This window comes from Vanessa cardui, chromosome 12 (assembly GCF_905220365.1).
Source record: "Vanessa cardui chromosome 12, ilVanCard2.1, whole genome shotgun sequence".
NCBI classification, from domain to species: domain Eukaryota; kingdom Metazoa; phylum Arthropoda; class Insecta; order Lepidoptera; family Nymphalidae; genus Vanessa; species Vanessa cardui.
The window spans coordinates 2,519,248-2,539,700 of NC_061134.1; the positions used below are offsets into that span (position 1 = coordinate 2,519,248).

Here is a 20,453-nt window from a genome sequence, read left to right on the forward strand (position 1 = left end):
TATATACATTTATAATTAGGGCTGCTTAAAAACGTGCGTGTAACATAGGCATGATATGTTTATTTAATTGGATTAGATCAACGCAATTTTGTATTCCAAATATTGGATATGAATGTACTGAAGCCTAGCTTTACATTTAATAACATTATGTAAAATGAAAAATCAAAGGGTTTGTAAAAATTAACTCGAATAAGACATTTTTTTTTATTGGACACGTTTTGTTATTTTTTCATTCCCTCAAGCCATAGTCTAATAGAGTGACAATTCGACATGCGGGTTGGTGGAATACACATGTGGTAGAATTTCTATGAAATTAGACACATGCAGGTTTCCTCGTGATGTTTTCCTTCACCGCCGAGCACAAGATGAATTTTGTACAAAAATTAAGCGCATGAATAATCAATGGTGCTTGTCCGGGTTTGAACTCGGGATCATGGTTAAGATGCACGTGTTCTAACTACCGGGCCATCTCGTCTCCCATTAAATTAAACTGTAAAGGATTTCAAAGTACACACCAACATCCAATCCATTCGCCAGTGCCCACTGTCCAATAGAAGGTGACCAGTTGCCCTTATGAAGCTGCGAGTAGCAAGAACCTCTAGTCACGTTGCCATCCAGACCAATGACTCCATACTTGGTCTTAACTCCTGTGAGGTAGGATGTAGCGGTACAGGCTGAGTCTGGTACTTGGGCATCTATGCAGTATGTCTAGAAAAGAAAAAAATTATTGTTAATAATGTAACACTTTTTATTTCTAAGTCACAACTTATTTTTAAGAGAATTCAAATTTATTTTTGACGCTGAATTCAAATTTCGAACGTCGAATGTGGTCCAATATTTTTGAAAATAATAGAAACAGATCTTAATATAGGATGCACACTACAAATATTGTCTTAATGGGTACCAACTCTCATTATTATATGATTTAGTATTAGTATGTTCCAGTTTAATGGATGGAGAAAGCTAGAATTGTTCTCATGATTAGCAACCCTTTGACGATATGAGAAGTCGTGTTTAATTACTGCCTGTGTGCGAGACTTTGCCTGCGTTTGAATTATACAGAGAAGTTATTGTTCAGTTCGCTTATTTTAATGTAATTTATTAATTATGTATTAGGCAACTTTTGTGATATTAGGTTGATAGTAAGAGGCACCCGAAGTAGCGGCTGAATGGTGGCGTACAGTATTTGTATATTACAGCATGATTTCATTATTATTTTAGCCTTTAGGCTTAACCTTTAGCCTAAGTAACTCTTTATTGCATCACCTGAGAGTTAAAGACCCAGCCGTTCATAGATTAGCCGGAACAAACAGTAAAACGGACAAAAATTGTCAAAAATATTAATTTGGTATATGTACTGTGTATAATTATGTCTATTTTATACAGACATGCACTCCAATTTTATTATATGTATAGATTGCAGTGCTGGTGTCAATCAGTGAAAATGACCACTTAGTACCTATCACGTTCCAAAAACGATGCACAAAATACAAGCAAATGCTTTTCAAAATATCACATACCTATTATTCAATCAATTTCATAATTTCAATCAAAAATACTAAGATGATATTATTGGTACATAAATGTTACTTAATTATACTAATAACATAAGTGAAAAAGTAGATATGTTTGTCTGCTGCCCTTTAATTTGACTAGTTTTAGTTCATATTTGTATATAAGTATATATTTATGCATTTAATGTTGTTAATTTTTATGTTAATAAATTTGTTAGAAAAATGTATACAAATATTTTTGTTATTTTATTAAATATATTAAAATATCTTTATTATTGGAACGAAAAATCCCTGGCTGCTTGATTATTTCCGACATGTTTAACAATTGACGTTCTATTTCAACTAATTTCCAAAAAAAACTTAACAGATAACCTAAACCTTCTTCATGAATCCCTCTATCTATTAGTGAAAACCGCATGAAAATTCGTTCAGTGGTTTTGGAGTTTATTGCGAACATACAGACAGACAGTATTGATAGACAGTTGAAATGACATTTGACAGTGACAATGTCCTTTTATAACATATTTTTTCAATGACTTTTGTTTTTCACGATGGATGTTCAGAAACGTTTCGAATTTAAGTAAGAATGCCCGTCCATCTTCCAAGATCATTGTCACGTCAACCTTGGGGTTTGTAGACGGTCTTACAATTAACCGTCTAGTAATTTCCTACAGTGTTTCCTTCCTATCATTGTGTCAAGTTGCACGCTGTCAATTCGATTAAGAAGGTTTCCGGAGTTTTCTTTGAAATACTAAGACATTTTTGGTTATAATATTATAATCGTCTTTATTGTGCTATAGAGCTATGGCTGGAGTTCTTCAGAATGACACCATAACCGATTTTATATTTCCAAAATAGGCCCATAATACCGGCCCAAAATACAGCTTACTCTATTAATATATAAGATAGAAGAAAAACAGTCTAATAAATAAAGATACTTACAGACGAGAGAATATTGTACTGGAAACTAGCCTAGGTTGATTAAAAGTTATTATGTCATTGAAATAAGACGTTGTTATCTGATTAAAGTAATTAAAAAAATCTTGATAAACGAATCTACTCTTGACAAAGATCGTAAAATACAATTCATATTCACTACGTACTCTACGCACACACTCACAGAATACACACACATTTGAGGCGAGATGGCCAAGAGGTTAGAACTCGTGCATCTTTTCTACGGGTTCAAACCCAGGCAAGCACCACTATATGTATTTGCTTAATTTGTGTTTATTAATCTCGTGCTCAGTGGTGAAAGAAAACATCGTGAAATGTCTAATTTCATAGAAATTCTGCCACATGTGTATTTCACATATTGGAACAGCGGGGTGGAATATGTTCCAAACCTTCTCCTCAAAGGAAGAGGCTTTAACCCAGTAATGGGAAATTTACAAGCTGTTGTTGTTAGAGAGAGAAAGAAGTCTATTCGACACATATAGGTTGGGATTTCCAGCAAGGAAATCGGGATTGAAAGTTGAATTGCACTTAAGTTTAAAATTTATAATAAAAACAAAAGTCGTTCGATATTGTATATTTCATTTGTTTGCGAAACCTTGCAATTAATTTTATATTTCTTGATATTTGTAAAGGTCAACAGTTAAGTAAAATTCACTCTCACTTCGAACATTCGTATATATATCGTAACGGTAGATATATTCATAATTAAGTATTATTCTATTCGGTACTAGTTCTTGCTCACGGCTTCACCAGTTTTTTAGAGGGGGGAGGGGCTTACTGGTATTCGTTTGTTAAATAGAAATATACCTTATGTATTTCCTTGGTGTTTAAGCTTCCTTTATTTTATTTATTTATTTTATGGCATAGGTGGCAAACGAGCAGGAGGAAAGTAACTACCACCGCCCATGGACATCTGCAACACCCTGGTGTTGCAGGTCCGTTGCCGGCCTTTAAGGAAAGAGTACGCTTTTTTCTTGAAGTTTCCCGTATCGCATCGGTACGGGAAAAACGCCGGATAAGCTGGTTCCACAAAGTGGTTGTGCGAGGCAGAGAATGTCTAAGAAATCGCGCCGCTGTGGATTTTTGGAAATCAAAGTGGAGCGGGTGAAACTTCGAATTTTGACGAGATGTCCGAAGGTGAAATTCAGCAGTCGGGATTAATCCGAACAATTCCTTGGAACATTCCCTTCATACAAAATTATTCCGAACATTCCTTTATATAAAATTAGTTGTCATCCGAGGCTGCGCTCGTTTAAGGGTGTTAATTGTCACGCGTTAGGCAAAAAACGTAGCCTATATATATCCTTTCTTGAAGTTTTTGTTTCGGTTCAATGGTTTGGTCGTGAAAGGGCGACAGACGTATAGAGTTACTTTCACATTTATAATATTATAATATAGATTATAGAATTCATAAAATTCGATTAAATTTTTTAACCGTGAAAGAGCAACAGATAATCAGAGAAAGTTATTTTCGCATACATAAAATTAGTATAGAATTAAAATACATTACAAATACTAAATACTTTATGATATGGTAAAATATTCTATTTTATTGAGATCAAAAACCCTTTAAGGTAAACGACCTTCACATGGTGTACGCTATGGTATCAGGCTAATTTTCACTTTTCATAGACCCTTATATATTTATAATCGTAAGGATATTAATTTTTCAGTCAGACAAAGAGGGGCAAAGTACTTATTAAGTACTTAAGTATGTACTTTATCTCCAATCCATTGAGTCAAAACGTAATTTTGTTTCTTGAGTTTTTGTATGAAATAGACATTTTTTTTTAATTTTTTTCATTACTATTCAATAATTTTTATTATTTAGTATCTCTCTTATAACCCTGCGATTATACCTATGAGGCTGTTCAAAAAATTTGTATTAAATCGTAGCATGCTTAAAATTTATCCAAATATAACACCCCAATTACCATTCCTCACTAGTAAGAATGAAAATAAACCTTATTATACAGATTTAATAGTTTGGCTGTTTGAAGATATTCATCTAGATTTATTTTTAATTATAACACAGATTCATCTTGTAACGATCCATGAATATCAACGGTAGTCGATTAAAAAAATGTAACGTTTTGTTTGGACTTGTACCAAGTGATAATTGTACGGCAGTACGTGTGACCTCTGTAATTTCCTCAAACGCGATACGCGCTTGTCAAGCGTATAACGCAATTTTACCGACTTTTCCGGTTTGAATTTTGTGATAATCATGATGTTATATTGGGTGGTTTTTTTTAACAGATGACGAAGTGCTATTGTGGCTTTTTCTGGTAAATGGGCTACCTGATGACTGGTGGTTGATAATAAATATTGGACATCACATACATAGGGCATTATGCAAGCCCGCCTCTCATCAGATATTCTACCGCTAAACAACAGTACGCAGTATTGTTGTGTTCCAGTTTGAAGGGTGAGTGAGCCAATGTAACTACAGGCACAAGGGACATGGCATCTTAGTTCCCAAGGTTGATGGCGCATTGACGATGTAAGTAATAGTTAATATTTCTTACAGCGTCATTGTCTATGGGTGATGGTGACCACATACCATCAGGTGGCCCATGTGCTCGTCCGCCAACCAAATCCATAAAAAAATGAAATAAACATTACTCTGATCCCACCATAAGTAGCTCAAGCACTTGTGTAATGTAAATCAGAAGTAACGACGATAACACAAACATCCAGACTCAAGACAATATTGAAAACTAATATACTTTTCTACGTCGATTCGGTCGGGAATCGAAACCGGGACCTCGGAGTGGCGTACCCATGAAAACCAGTGTAAACACTATTCGACCACGGAGGTCGTCAAAATAATGATAGTGCATCATAAGTACTGTAAGAAATCATTATCATTATATAGCATAAATTAAAGTCGCTTACCGCCGTTTGTCCCGATGTACGCTTAGATCTTTAAAATTACGTAACGGATTTTTTTAAATAGATAGAGTGATTCGAGAGAAAGATTTTTATATATAAAACATAGATAATAAAGAGACGCTGACAATTTTAGAAGTTTCTAACGTGATGTCCCAAATAAAAAAATTCTGTAGTATATATAGTACCAGTATTGCACCCGGGCGTATCTCACTACAACATAAATAAATTTAAAAGAATTCAGATTAATATACTGAGTTTTATTTTATGCATATAAATCAAAGGAACTAAACGTAAAACCTACCTGAACAAATATCCACTTAAAATTCTGTACAACTGATTTGTATGTCAATAGTTATTCCATTTCCTCAAACGTGAAACTCATTTTCCGCTTGGAGATACGTGAGACACTTCGAAAATTTAGTTCAGGGGTTTTAGCGTGACACAACAACGGACGGACAGATATCTTGTTTATCATTACACAGTAAAAAACAAAGTTATTTAACGCTGTTTGTCTCTATGTATGCTTAGATCTTTAAAATTACGCAACGGATTTTGATGCGATAGATAGAGTGATTCCAGAGAAAAGTTTTTGTATATAATACATTGACAAGATAATTTAAGAAGCTTCTAATGTGATGTCGTGCATTAACAAATTCATTAGTATAATTAGTATCAGTTTTGCACCCGTGCAAAGCCGGGCTCACTAGTGTAATAAAAAAAGGGAAACAGACTTCTCAATACTTGATTAGTTGGAAGTTGGACTATAATATATCTGGTAGATGATTAGGCCTTAGCCTTATTAATAAGTTTTATTGTTTTCTTTTGTTCATCTCAGTAGAGAAACAAATCTATTTATAAAATGTAAATTTTCAAAGATTAAGGAAAAAAATAGTTTTAACTGCAATTTCTGTTACAATTGATCGCCAATTATCTCGTACTGCCGGTTGTAAGGGGGTTTTATTTGAGGAAAAACTATATATTGTTATCTTCAGTTGTCAAGAACTAGTAAATAAATAAAGAAAATGTTTTTGTATTAGGAATTTCATTCATTTATTAATTTTCATTCATTATATAAATATGACAGCTGATTAACAGTCATGATATTTCAAGGCCATTGTCAAATACTTTTGGTCTACTTTATATTTAAAAAAATTAATAAACAGTTTTAAAAAGTTTATTTTTTTTAATATTAAAGTACTTCTATTGGCAGAATGGCGGTGTGCTTGCCGGCCATGTGTAGATAAAAAATAGTGTTTTATCAAAATTAAAAAAACAAATGTCATCGTTGGATGAAATATTTCGAAATATAATTTAATCAACTATGGGATTATAGAAGGGTTTATAAATTTTACAGCTTCGATTGCTACATATGATAATGAACGGTGTGTAATATGTTTTATGATCGAAGCAATAAATAGTGCAATTGACCGACCTGTCTAACATCTAGTTTTATCAATGATTGTAAAACCGCGATTGCTGTTATCATAACTGACTGTAAGTGTCATACGGTTCTCTAATTAAAGATAATGTATCGATTTATAATTAAGATGTAAAGAGTTTCATTGATATGAATGGACATGAATTATAAAAACAAATTAAGCACATGATAATTGAGTGTTGCTTGCCTGGGTTTGAACCCGCATTCATCGTCTGTGATATACGTCTTCTAACAACTAGGCTATTTAGGCTGTTTCAGGTCATCATGGCTTTGGTGCCGTAAGATAAAAAACTCAATCCTTATATCGCCAATGCACCTTAGAAATTTTAATTTGATGTCCCTCGTGTAATAACGCCGAATCATAAGCCATGCAACAAAAAAATACTATATTATGGAAAAACAGAATATTGGTATCACAAACACCCAGACCCAAGACAACATAGAAAACTAATGAAATTTTCCTACATCGAAACGGGAATTTATACCCGGGCACATACTACTCGACCAATTGTCGTCAAGGATTGCAAAATCAAAAATCAAAATCAAAATAAACTTTATTCAAGTGGGCTTTTACAAGCACTTTTGGATCGTCATTTAACAATAAAGTGAAGCTACCACCGGTTCGGAAAGTATATTCTACCGAGAAGAAACGGCAATAAACGGAATAGTTACCCTTTTTCAACATTTAAAAAATACAAAGTCATGTTAGTTAATAAAATTATTTAAATTAATATATCCTGCCTGGAAGTCATCAGGTATTATTATGGTATACAGGTGCTTATGCGAAGAGTACCTACTAAGGTGTACTTGCAGAAACTGCACCTAACTGAAACATCCAAGTAAAAGTGAAACTACGGATTTAGTATTTTTTCTATAATGACGTAACAATCGAAATCACTTTCACAATTCGTTACGAACGAAAAAAAACCAGTTACGTGATTCTAAATCTAGTTTTTAATCCAGATATTACGATAGCATACAAATTTCTAGATTGGCAATATCCTAGTATATGAGATATGATTTCTTAAGCCACACGTTACATGCGCGTGCGCATTTAATTAACGGACACGATCTCGATAAATTGCATCTCATTTGCCTTTAAACCCTGTTTTTAACTGACTTCGAAATGGAGGTTAGTTGTTGGACACGTGCGTTCTTTGTGTATGTTCTTGATTACTCTAAAACACATTTTACTTGATTCGGAATAATATAAACTATTGGTCTAATTGGTCGTCAAAAGTTAGGAAAAAAAAAAATAATAGTCCTTCCTTCTGGAGTGTACGATTCGTGACTGGCAGTCATAGGTAATTTCGGAAAAACATAAAATGGCATTTTCAGGACAATCGTATGTTTCTTTTGAATTTGGTTTTATTTTAAATTTAGACAAAATCATGTATTTTTATCCTAAATCCTAAATATCCTTATAACTTAAGGGTAACCTAATTAACAAATAGCTCGATATTACCTATCTGAATATAACGTATTTTTTTTTAAATTAATAACTGTAGAATTTTAGTATGTTTGAGTGTCAAAAAGAACAGGTTCTTATTGATTTCTGACCTTTTTGTAAGTGATGTAATGATGGTAAGTGTTTTGGCTAGATCATTCTAAACTTAGCATCTATAATAAAGTTTATAGTTTCGGAAAAAATAAAAATTGTTAAATGACATAATCAACAGGTTGAATGACATTGCGAATTTATTGTACCGTTTTGGTATTCTATTATATATTTATTGTTTTGAAATATTGAAGTAGATATCTTTAAAAAATATTTACTAAGCATTGCGCGCGGCTGCGCTTGGGCTTTATGGGTTGATCGTCAGTTGTCACAAAAAGCTTTCTCAGTTCTTTCTTTGGGTAAGGCTGCTTCATACCAAATACCATTAAATTGGGTTCAGTTTTGGGATTGCAAGAGCTATCGAATTTATAATAATAGTGTAGATATTTAAAGTGGAGGTGTGATGAAATTTTAAAAACAGAAAATAATAATAATAATCATATCAAAGTATATCAAGAGCTACCAAACAGCAATGGTCCAGTCATCCCCAGACATTTTTAGACTGATACTTTCTGCTCTAATTTTGCAAATGTCATAACTGCTTACTTGTAACTTATTTAACCTAATTTCATATGGTACGATTAACTTCTAAGTAAGTAAACACTCACCCTTGCTAACCCAGTAACGGGGAACTTTTCAAAATCTAAAACGTTATCTTCTCCGAGTTCTCTCTCTAGCTGACCAGCGAACGTCCTGGCCGCCATGACAGTTGCCAGGGACATCCCATCACCGATGAACATTATACCATTCTTGGCTTTATTGGTGTTGATGGTTTCTTTAAGCTTAGACTTCAATACCTCCGACGCTGTTTTCCTCCAATAGGAGCCATGTTTCTCGTCTGCAGGTATGTAAGCCGGGTTCATCACTGTGTCTAGAACCTTTTTCGGCTTTGGCGTGGATACGGCATCATCTGTAAAAAAAAAGAATTAGTGAGGATTACACAAATCGTTTGTTCATTACACATTTTTTCTGAAACTTCATAGTGCACAAATCTTTACTTATATGCAATGATGCATTGTAAAATGTCAAACTAATATCTTTATTCCATGCCGCATACGTTCAATAATATTATTTGGATCATAAGATTGCAATATTTTTCCTAATTTTCCAAGCCTGTAAATTCAGCTGATGTCTTATTTATGGTATCTGGTTTATTTAAAAGCAAAATTAACGTATTCTATTTTTAAACATATTCTATTGGTATGGTTTTGTAACGGATAGTTTATTGTGAAATAACGACCCAAATGTCAATAAAATATTATTATAATAATTACTTATTATTGCCAGTAATATAAATTGTGTTAAAACATAAAAGGATCGAGGTGAAGGATTACACGATTTATTTACATTAAGGTAAAGAAGCTCACGGTTTACAAGATTCCGTTTAAGAATCATTTATTTTCTAAAACTAATTTAATTGATTACCACAGAAGAAATATTTTTTGGCTGTATAATTAAGACTTTCATCAATATTCATTTCTTTTTTTATTACATAGAAACCAAATGATCTAAATGGTTAGAAATAATGTTACTGACGTCTGACAGAGAAGTATGGAAGGAGAAGACATGCTGCGGCAACTCAAATTAAATTGGTTTAAAGGCAGAAGGATGATGAGGAATCAAATGATCAAATATGGCTTTAATAATATGTCATCAAAACCATTCAGAAATATGGCCACTATAAAAAGTATTGACCATTTATGCATCAGCCCTACTACCAAGTAAAGTCCTATTTAATAATCAAATTATTGTTGTAATGATTTCATTGACGGCTCGATTTGATAAATATTTTAATAAATACAAGGAACCAGCAATGTAGTGGTAATAAAATTAACATCGCGAATCAATGCAAGTGTTTTTATTTGACATTTATTACAGGTTGATAAAACCTACTCGTTTCATAATTATATTTCTGGTTATAGACTAGTTAACATTTACAATTGTTCGTTATGTTTAATTAATTAAGCTTGTATTTTTGTCAGAATATAATAAGTGACATATTATCTCTTAGAGATATATTATCTCATCATACTACACCGCTGAACCGATGTAGGTAAAATATAGATCATAGGTTACTTTGTTTAATTTACCCCTTTAGGGAGAAAAATAGGGATGGCAGATTGAGTGCAATAGCTAAAGTTTTTTTTTTTATTTCAAGAAGGTAGTGCAGTTAGTTGAATGTTAAAGTTAATAAATAATAATAAGATAATGTAGGATACACGTGGAAAGCGACGGTTGTCAATGTTTCAAGAATTAAATACAAAGTGAAGTCGTCATTTTGTCATGTGTCATGAAGTTGTTGGCGACAAATGTTACAAAAACATTTGAAAAATAACACTGATTGAAAACATGAAGTTATATTGCATGGATTTGAACCCGCAATCTTCGGTTACGATCAACGTGTTTTAACTTGAATGAACTTACTTTGAATTACCAATAAGCCGTTACGGAAAAAGGTTTTACTGTATCGTATTTTTAAATGCTATCTAAAAAACCTGTATAATATTATGTACTTAATAAATGTTATTTATAGGTATTTATATGTGCAAATAGGCCACCGGATGGTAAGTGGTCACCACTGGCTACAGATGTTGGCGTCGTAAAAATCATTCCTTACACTTTGAAGCCTTCACCTTGGAAATTTAAATGTTTCGTCCTTTGTGCTTGGCGTAATATATATATATCTAAATATATATCTCGAGTATAACTATTCTTATTTAAATTTGCCAAGAAAAAAGTGTCTTGATTTAAATGACTGTCGATTGTTTTTGTACGAAAATATAATACGTCGAATTGTCACGACATTTTAAAATTTTACGTGACTTCTCTCTGACTTATGGCTTATGAGATCATTCGGCTGTCATCTTAATACGCGTTTAAAATGATGTATTGAGTTAAGTAACATAAAGATAATAAGCAATATTCGTTTTACCACAAAATTTTGAGAGGAGAGGGGAACTGTTTGGTATATTATCCGGCATAGTAAATAATATACCTAATTGCTGCTGGTTGTAACCCGCAGTTTCGGGCCGATTTTTCAAGGAACAATCTACATTCCGAACTATTAGTAATTTTGATTTTAATATAGTTCTGTAAAATCTCCTAAATTCATAATCAACACTGACTATAATATACATTGGATTGGATTACATTGGATTTCGTTTTTATTAGGTATTTTTCACATTTATTATAATTACCTCAAGTATGTACTTTATATGAGTAATTGCTAGTATGGGAAGTATTGTCAACTAGACTTATAAATCTATATTAATATAATATTATAAATGTGAAAATAACTATATCTGTCTATCTGACGCTCTTTCAAGACCAAACCAATGAACCGAATTTGATGAAATTTGGTATAAAGTAAACTTGAACTTTAGGAAAGGACATAGTCTACTAAAAAGACTAGACTAGACTAGTTCTTTGCCTAACACATGACAACCAATCACCCTAAGTCGCGAGCAAAGCTGCTCTTGACAAATAGTAAGTAAATTAAGAATATTAAGAATATTTTTTATATAGATATATAACAGTGCTCATCGATGTGATATAACGGAAGTATGTCCTCCACGAGCAATTTTGAATCGTCGAATTAATTAAAGGTCGTCTGTTCGGAATACAAATTTTAGCGTGAAGAACATTCACGATTTGTTGTATTAATAAAAAACTGCAGACTTTTCTTTTTCTTAAACTTAGCCAAATATTGCGAGTTTCAGATATGGCGTAGAAGTTAACGTAGTCAATATACAACCTTTTTTCTCGTTAACCTCTTAATCAAGAGACACCACTAACCACCACTGTTATTGTAAACTAGCTGTGCCCGCGACCCTGTACGCGTTTGAATTTAACAAAAAATAATGCATATGCATATGCATTGCATACAAACAGACTCTCCAATTTTATTGTATGTATACATATGTATATATAACATAATTATACATATATTTTTACGATATAGATATACTAACGTGCAAATGAGCCACATGATGGGCACATTACCACATACAACGACTGTCAAAACTATTGACCATTCCTTACATCGCCAATGCGCCTACCTTGGGAACTAAGTTGTTATGTCCCTTGTGCACTGGCTCACCCACCCAAACCACAACACAGCGATACTGAATACTACTGTTTGGCGGTAGAATCTATAAGTAGATATTAAGATATTAACTTCCCAGACGGGCTTGGACAAAGTACTACCCCAGACAAATGTTTCGTTCATATCCCAAGTATATCCATATTTACTTTTTCATCTTTCCAACTCGTTTTGTTTAATGTACTACTACGATAGAATGTTGTCACACCACAATATATTTATCGGTTTTATATATTTTATCGCTTGTAAAACATCGTCACGTATTTTTTTATTTTATCAAAGTCACGTCTTACAAATATAACATTCGTAATTTTCTTATACTTTCATGTTAAATTTAATATATTATGTAATCGTTATTGATATCATTTATGAGAAAAATTAGGTAAGAGATAAATTAATTCAAGATTTTAGCATCAATTATTCAACGTGATCTGAGATGGCCCTATGAACGCGTGCATCTTAACCGTTGATTGCAGGTTCAAATCCAGGCAAGCACCATTATATACATATGTGCTTAATTTGTGATTATAATTCATCTCGTGCTCGGCGGTGAAGGAAAACATTGTGAGGAAACCTGCATGTGATTAATTTCATCGAAATTCTGCCACATATGAATTCCACCAACCCGCATTGGAACAGCGTGGTGGAATATGTTTCAAACCCTCTCCTTAACGGAAGAGGCCTTATCCCAGCAGTGGGAAATTTACAGGCTGTTACTTTACTTTACTCAACGTGATTCTTGTTGCAAGTCATGGGACTAATTATATGAGACAGAGACATCTGAGTGATTGGACTGACGCTTCCTTTTCTAATGGATAATTAGACTTGGATAAGGGCTACTTACTTATGGATGATGGCCCATAAGTACTGTAACTAATATAACTTTGTCCCTATCGTCTCTTTTTTTATTTATTTTACAACATCCACAGGCCCGCAAAAGCCCGTGCCTTTTTTTACATTATATTTTAAAAAAAATGGCGTTTTGTATTTTATACTAAGTATCAGCAGATTGTCGCTGGATTTTATTCGTCTTCATGGGAGACGTGGCCCACACTGACATTCTTTTTTTATTTTTTTTTGTTTTTAAAATAATATATACATAATCTTTAATAAATAATATATAGTAAAAAATATGTAGCAGTATATTCTTAATTCTTATTACTCCCTATCATCTCTTATATCGTCAATTCACCGTTGTCCTTCGGAGCTAAGTTCTTTATTCAAATAAATATAAATTTCCCGCGTGCAAAGGGCCCAGGTTTTCTTCTTTTATAAGATAGGTGGTTTTTTTACATTTGTTTATGATATAGCGGCAGTTAGGCCACCTGATGGTTAGTGGTTACCACCACCCAGAAGGTCTAAATTTACAGTATTAATCTCTTTAGGCGGTAGTGACCACTTACAGTCAGGTATCTCTGTCTGTCCTGTGATAGACCGACTACATATTTGATGAAATACCCTTAACATTATAAATTAGAGATAGATTATTTAAAATGTTTGTTTAAGATTAATACGTTTCAACCACTGGACCATCTCGATTCTAATATATAATATAATCGACGCTAAACGTTATGTCATAGTTCTTATTTTAAACTAGCTGTGCTTGCGACTTTGTGCGCATTATAACATCACCTATCTGCCAGAGAAAGTCCTTTTGGTCGTTCCAGAGATTAGCCGGAACAAACAGAAAGACACAAATAAAAAAAATGGTTGATGTAGCGTTGGTATGCAATTTGTAAAAAGCGGTTATTTTAGTATAATAAAACCGACATTACAATATATTTCATTCTAGAAACGGAAGATCAATCCGGCTCATAAAAAAAATTATTCCACTGAAATATTATGAATTTGGATTTTCTATCCAAACTCATATTGTTATGCCTTAAACTAAATTCCGGAGATTACTCATGTGTCTGGAATTCATTAGACAGATCTGGATTTAATTTCACTCAAGCAGGACATATACATTGTCTAATGAGACCACTTCTTGTTAGGTTATGGCGGTCTTCCACTGGGAGAATATACTTATATTGAACCACAAAGAATCACGCATAACATAAATAAGAAAAATAGTGTAACATCCTGTATATATCCCACTGCTGGGCTAATTAAGGCCTTTACATTTTAAGTAGAAGGTTTGGAAATTATTCCAACGTGCTGTTTTGTTTGGTGGATAAACAAGTGTCAGAATTTCATTGAAGTTAGACACATGTAGGTTTCCTCGCGAAGTTTTCCTTCACCTTCGAAAGCGACAAGAATTATAAATACGAAAAAACTCAACGTTACTGCTCTGGTTTGAACTCGTAAACATAAGGTATGCGTTGTAACCACTGGGCCATCTCGGATCGATATTTTTTTTTAATAATTTAAATTTATATATGTATACATATATGAGATGGTAAATGTCGTTGGTCATTGAATACTATAGTTTAAGATAAAATATAAAAAATATCATCTATATTGAGGAAATTAAAAATATATATTATATTATATTAACTCTTAAATAAATATGTCAGATAGTATTGCAGGTTTTTTGGCTCACAAGCTCTCATTACACCCTTATCACAAACGTAACAATTACTAAGAGAAAAGCAAGTTTATTACGCGTATAGTAAGGACAGGCACAATTTTAAAAGTAATAAATGGCAAAACATGTCTCAAACTAGTACATTTATGAACCTAACAAAACACTCAATAATTTATTTTCTTATTATTAACACGATTGTATTAGTAATAAACGGTTGTCACGTCAAAAAAAAAATTAATAAACAATGGTATAAATCGAAATTAAATAATTATCAACGTTAAATATTCCGATGTTGATAATTTAAAATAAAAAAGCGGCAATTTATTTCTTCGAACAATCAAAAAGAATTGTAATGACAAAACAGTTAAGTACAGTACAATTGTATAATAATAAAAGTGTCAGTAAATCAAAAATAAAGTTTGACAGGAATTTTATTAAAATAATGACATACCTGCGTGAATATGACATATCGTTACGAGTAAAACTATCAACACCTGCCCGCGCGCCATCGCGTTGTATGACCCGTGCGCCCGAGACAGCACACTTTTATCAACTGCAGCGGATCAGCCGATCTTACTACTTACAACTGATCACGATCCTTAACTTTATAATTACGTGTCTATATATAATCTTTACTATCACATACATGTAGATATATAGATACGCTCATTCGTGCTCCGGTAAAAGTAATAATTTTAAGATATATTACAGCTCAGCTGGATAAGGGTATTCCCTGGAATTGAATTCGAAATTTAAATCTAAAAGCTATTTCGTTATCGTTTCCTTAAATGTAAACATATTTTGTAAACATTGAAGGTTTTATATATTTTTAGTGTCAAATTAAATAATTCATTTGTCAATTTTTATTGATAGTAAAATATATAAAACCTCACGAAAGAGATACATATTGTTTTTTTTTTTAAATTATACTTGATTTGAAGCGATTTGACGTACACGTGCGGTGTTTAATTGTATATCTACTGCACGACGATTCGATAATTTTGCAACTGTAATGAATTCTGCTGCGTTTATAATTGTTATCGTGTAAATAAACATCGTGAGGAAATTTGCATTTTTAGAGATTACTGCGAGCGTGGGGAAATAAAGTCTAAACCGTCTTCTCGAGAGAGGCCTTAGAAATAAAACCTGTTAAAACAACTGTCTTTACAATACCAATAAAAACTCAAATTTATAAAAATCTTGTTCCAAAAGAACTAAGTTTGTCATAAAGTCGGCTGATGTTTGATCATTTATGTCTCGTAACAGATTATTCAATATAACGGTACCACCAATTCGAGTGGTCAGTTCGATTTAAAACCGGTTTCCGTACCCTGTCTGTATTCGTGATTCCGAAAAAAATTGCAACGATCAGCAATCAAAAAGCCCAATTCGACTTCAATTTTTGTGCGCAACTCCTTGCAATTTTTATTATTAAAATAAAAACATTTATAGCGATATGTTTTTTTACTCAAAAACATAGTAATTAGTAACAAAAAAATTTAAAATAATCATATCTATCAAAGCAGCAACTCGAAAGAACTTATGAACCTAAGCCAAATAGTCTTATAGCTATCAAGTGCTAATAATAAAGCTGGTCAGTAACCTCCCGTCTTCTTCAGGAGGCAGCTTAGAAAGTTCACATGTGGTGTACACATGGTAGATTTTCACCAGAGCACGAGATTACATGAAAGGAACAAAGTATACGAAAACTCAATGCTACTCCAGATTTAAAACCAATCTTCATTTAAAATAATACATTACAGAAATGTTCCAAAATTTTATGTTAAAGATAATGTTTCTGCCAAGGACAGCTTGGTACGAATTAATTTGATAAAGCAAGCTGTCAAACGAGCCTATCCAGGTAACACATTTTTTTTTGCGTTTATCGTCGAACGATAATTATGCAAATAATAATTGATAATATCAGCTGCCGCATAAGAGAGCCCAAATTAATTCTCATTCAGAACCCGACTATACAATTTTACTGTCACTAGCTCGTTGATCTAGTAACATTATCAAGCTAGATCCCGACGCATTTTCACCAATACAAATACCTCCCTTATGTTCTAACCTGGGATTTGGAAACAAAGACTAGGACCTATATAGGTCAACAAAAAAAAGGCCTTTGGCATCCTAGTTATATCTATATGTATAGGTAAAATCGGAGCTTAAGCACTTAAATTAAATGCGTCACTCGTTAAATCTGTGATGTTTAAACATTGAATGCGTATATTTACAAAGAATTACTTCAATGTGCTTTTCGTTACGTCAAATAAAAGTGATCAGGGAAGACCCCGTGATCCAAAAATAATACTTGGAAGCACTTAAATTTCTAAGTTTGTCTGTCTCTTGAATTCAACTAAGGTCGCCAAGTTCGACGAATTTTAGTCAAATTTTCCGGTCTGTCAAATAGCGGTGCCTATTTAAACACTAGATTCTCTCTTTCTGTCCTAATTAACTTCAAATGTGAAAGAAGAAAACAACAATATTTCACAAATCAGCCCCTAATTTAACGATCAGAATTTTAAACAAAATATTACAAACAGAACAATAATGTTCTGTTTGTAATATTTTGTTTAAAATTCTGATCGTATATAAATACAAGACAATTTTTTTATATACATAGTTATAATTTTATAATTTGCATATATTTTGTCAGGGGTAAAGAAAATTATATACAGGTCAGGCATAGGGTACCTAACCCTTGATTACACCGCTTCTCACCAGACGTGAAGCAAGCGGAAATAAGTGCTATCATAAATTATTTGGAGGTTATAATCAATTATAAAAAGTAATCTCTTCAAAATAACTACGTTTAGTTTTGGAGGAGCTGTGTTCCGCTTATATTAACACGTAATACACTTAAGTATTAGTGAGCAATTTAAAATACTGCAGAATACAGTACTACTTAATTATATATATATAGATATAAAATACAATTAATTAATGATACAAACAGCGTCACATCTCTATTTGTTCTGATTATCTCTATACATAAATATCGATAAAATTGGAGTGTCTGTATGTTATATTAAAATAACCGCTTTAGACTAAAGGCATTTGTATGTATACCAAAATAACATGATATAGAATTTTTATCTGTCTGTCAGTTTGTTTGCTTGTTCCGGCTAATCTTTGAAATGGCTGAACCAGTTTTAATGGGACTTTTACAGGTGTGTAAGCTACTTTGGAATTATAAATAAAAAAATAATAAAGTCACGTGGCAGTGTCTGTGTGTCACTATTCTTTTTGTTGAAATCGCGCACGAAGCCGCGCTCTATAGTCGTTTCATAATGTTGATAAACAATTTATTTATAACTTTGATCTTAATTCCTTATCACTTGTAATTAGATTAGAAGCTAATAAAGATAATTAAGTGACTTACAATTACATTAACACTTCAAATCAAAGTTATAACCAGTCGCCTGCTTACCAAAAATATATATTCTTAATAATTCTACTATTGTAGGTTGGTTTTTGGTTTGAATGGGTACGCTTTTTCTCATATATTTCAATAAAAAAAAAGTTGTAGTCGTTTTTAAGTTACATATTTTTTTACAAATTCAATTGCATACAATTTATTATGTATAGTATTGATAGCACACACACATGGATATATAAATTAATGTCTAACAGTACATTTTGCAGCTCGCCGTTTATGATACCAAAGATTTACACAATTTTTTTATTCACAATTTACAATAATTTACATTTACACAATTATTTATTGTGTTCCTTCAAATATTTGATCCCGAAAATTAGATAGCCTTTCAATTTCCCACTCCTGGGCTAAGGCCTTCCATTGAGGAGATGTTTTTGGAATGTGTACACGTGGTTCCATTGCTGGTTGGTGGAATACACATGGAACAGAATTTCGATGAAATGGACACATGCAGGTTTCCTGACGATGTTTTCCTTTACCGCCGAGTATTAATGGCTTTTTAATTCATGAATGGCGCTAACATTTTTCTGTTTTAAAAAGAAGAGCTTATTAATCATCTATTTTTGTATCGGCTTATTAATAAACATAACTATTTTATGAATTTTCAAAAAACTTCAATCAAGTTTTAGTCAAATAATAATTCGTGAAATGAAACCGGCTTTACGGCGGTAATTATCATAATTTACTATTGATATATGCAAAACGAAAATTGAGTGGAACAAATACTAAAATACATCCTTACAAAAAACGTGTTAATTGTCTAAAAAGTCTATAAAATAGACTTTAAAATATAAGATCCATTACAATAATGTCTTCCAAAATAAATAAATATATAAATAATCTTATATATTAATAGGGTAAGCAAATTTTTGTCCCAGTGATCATGGGGCTATAACTGCACATAAAAAAGGTTAAAGGTAAAGGTTTAATGGTCTCATTTTGAAGAGCTCCAGGGTATAGAAGTTTATCGAGAATGCGTTTAAGAGCAAATTTTATGTCGTCATTTCTCAATATAAATTAGATTAAGTACGCTGTGAGATATTACATTAATAATGTACAAGAAACAACATCACATACATTACTCTGATTCCAATTTAAATAGCTAAAGCACTTGTATTATGGAAAATCAGAAGTAACGACGATACCACAAACACACAGACCCAAGACAACATAGAAAACTAATGATAATCTACATCGACTCGGCCGGGAATCTAACCCGGACCCTCGAAGTGGCGTACTCATGAAAACCGGTGTACATACCAATCGACCACGGAGGTGGTCATTTAGATTTAAATTTAGGTTTATACTGGTTTAGAATGTAGATTCTAACGAGAAGAATAGATTGTTTCATCTATCAAACCTACGTGTAATATACTAAATAATTATATCTATATCCTATATAATATACAAAGAAAATAAACCTCAAGCTCGATAAGTGTATATGTGATAAGAAACCACGTCCCCAAAAATGTATAAATTCTTACCAAAATATATCCCCCGAACAGCGCCTACCGTGGTCAGAACGCACAGGATAGTAAACATTTCAGTGTAACTGAGGGGGCGTGGTCGGCTAACTGTCACTTATCTCAACAAGTTGCGATTTATAAATGTCGACTGTGTACATATATAGGTTGATTTTATATTCTATACTTTCTTAATTAATTAAAATAAATATATTTTCCCCTTAGGCTCATAGTTGTTACCATAGCTTACGTGGATCATTGGATACGATTTTTTATCGCGCTCAATATCTTTAGTAAAAAGTCTAATAATTGAAAACACTGATTGGGAAGTCACTGGCCTCTAAGATACTGGGTTTCCTAGTTTAGAGGTACAGGGCCTCTTTGACGTATTAACAATAAATATATTTGATTTGATTTAAAGAGATATAACCGGACATTTTTTTTGGTAAGTGGTGTTTGACTATATTTGATATTCTCTTCCTTCTAAGAATAATATTTTCTGTATAATATGATGTACATGTTTGTACATCCAAGTGGGCTAAGTTAAACGATGTCTT

The 20,453-nt window shown here is 32.5% G+C and overlaps 1 protein-coding gene across 2 annotated transcripts in view; it reads right to left on the reverse strand.

Annotated features, from left to right (window-relative positions):
• Positions 1-19,998, reverse strand: part of LOC124534161 (membrane-bound alkaline phosphatase-like) — a 32,400-nt gene extending 12,402 nt beyond the window's left edge. Inside the window, exons 1-3 of one of the 2 annotated variants that reach the window (XM_047109868.1) lie at positions 19,918-19,998; positions 8,971-9,272; positions 516-708 (exon numbers count right to left, since the gene is read on the reverse strand). In XM_047109868.1, coding sequence (XP_046965824.1) covers positions 516-708; positions 8,971-9,272; positions 19,918-19,975 — 553 coding nt within the window. In that variant the 5' untranslated portion in view covers positions 19,976-19,998. Of the gene's footprint in view, positions 1-515; positions 709-8,970; positions 9,273-15,442; positions 15,581-19,917 lie in introns of those variants that run through there. The other variant, XM_047109867.1, reaches the window with a different exon arrangement.
• Between the last annotated feature and the right edge of the window lie 455 nt (positions 19,999-20,453).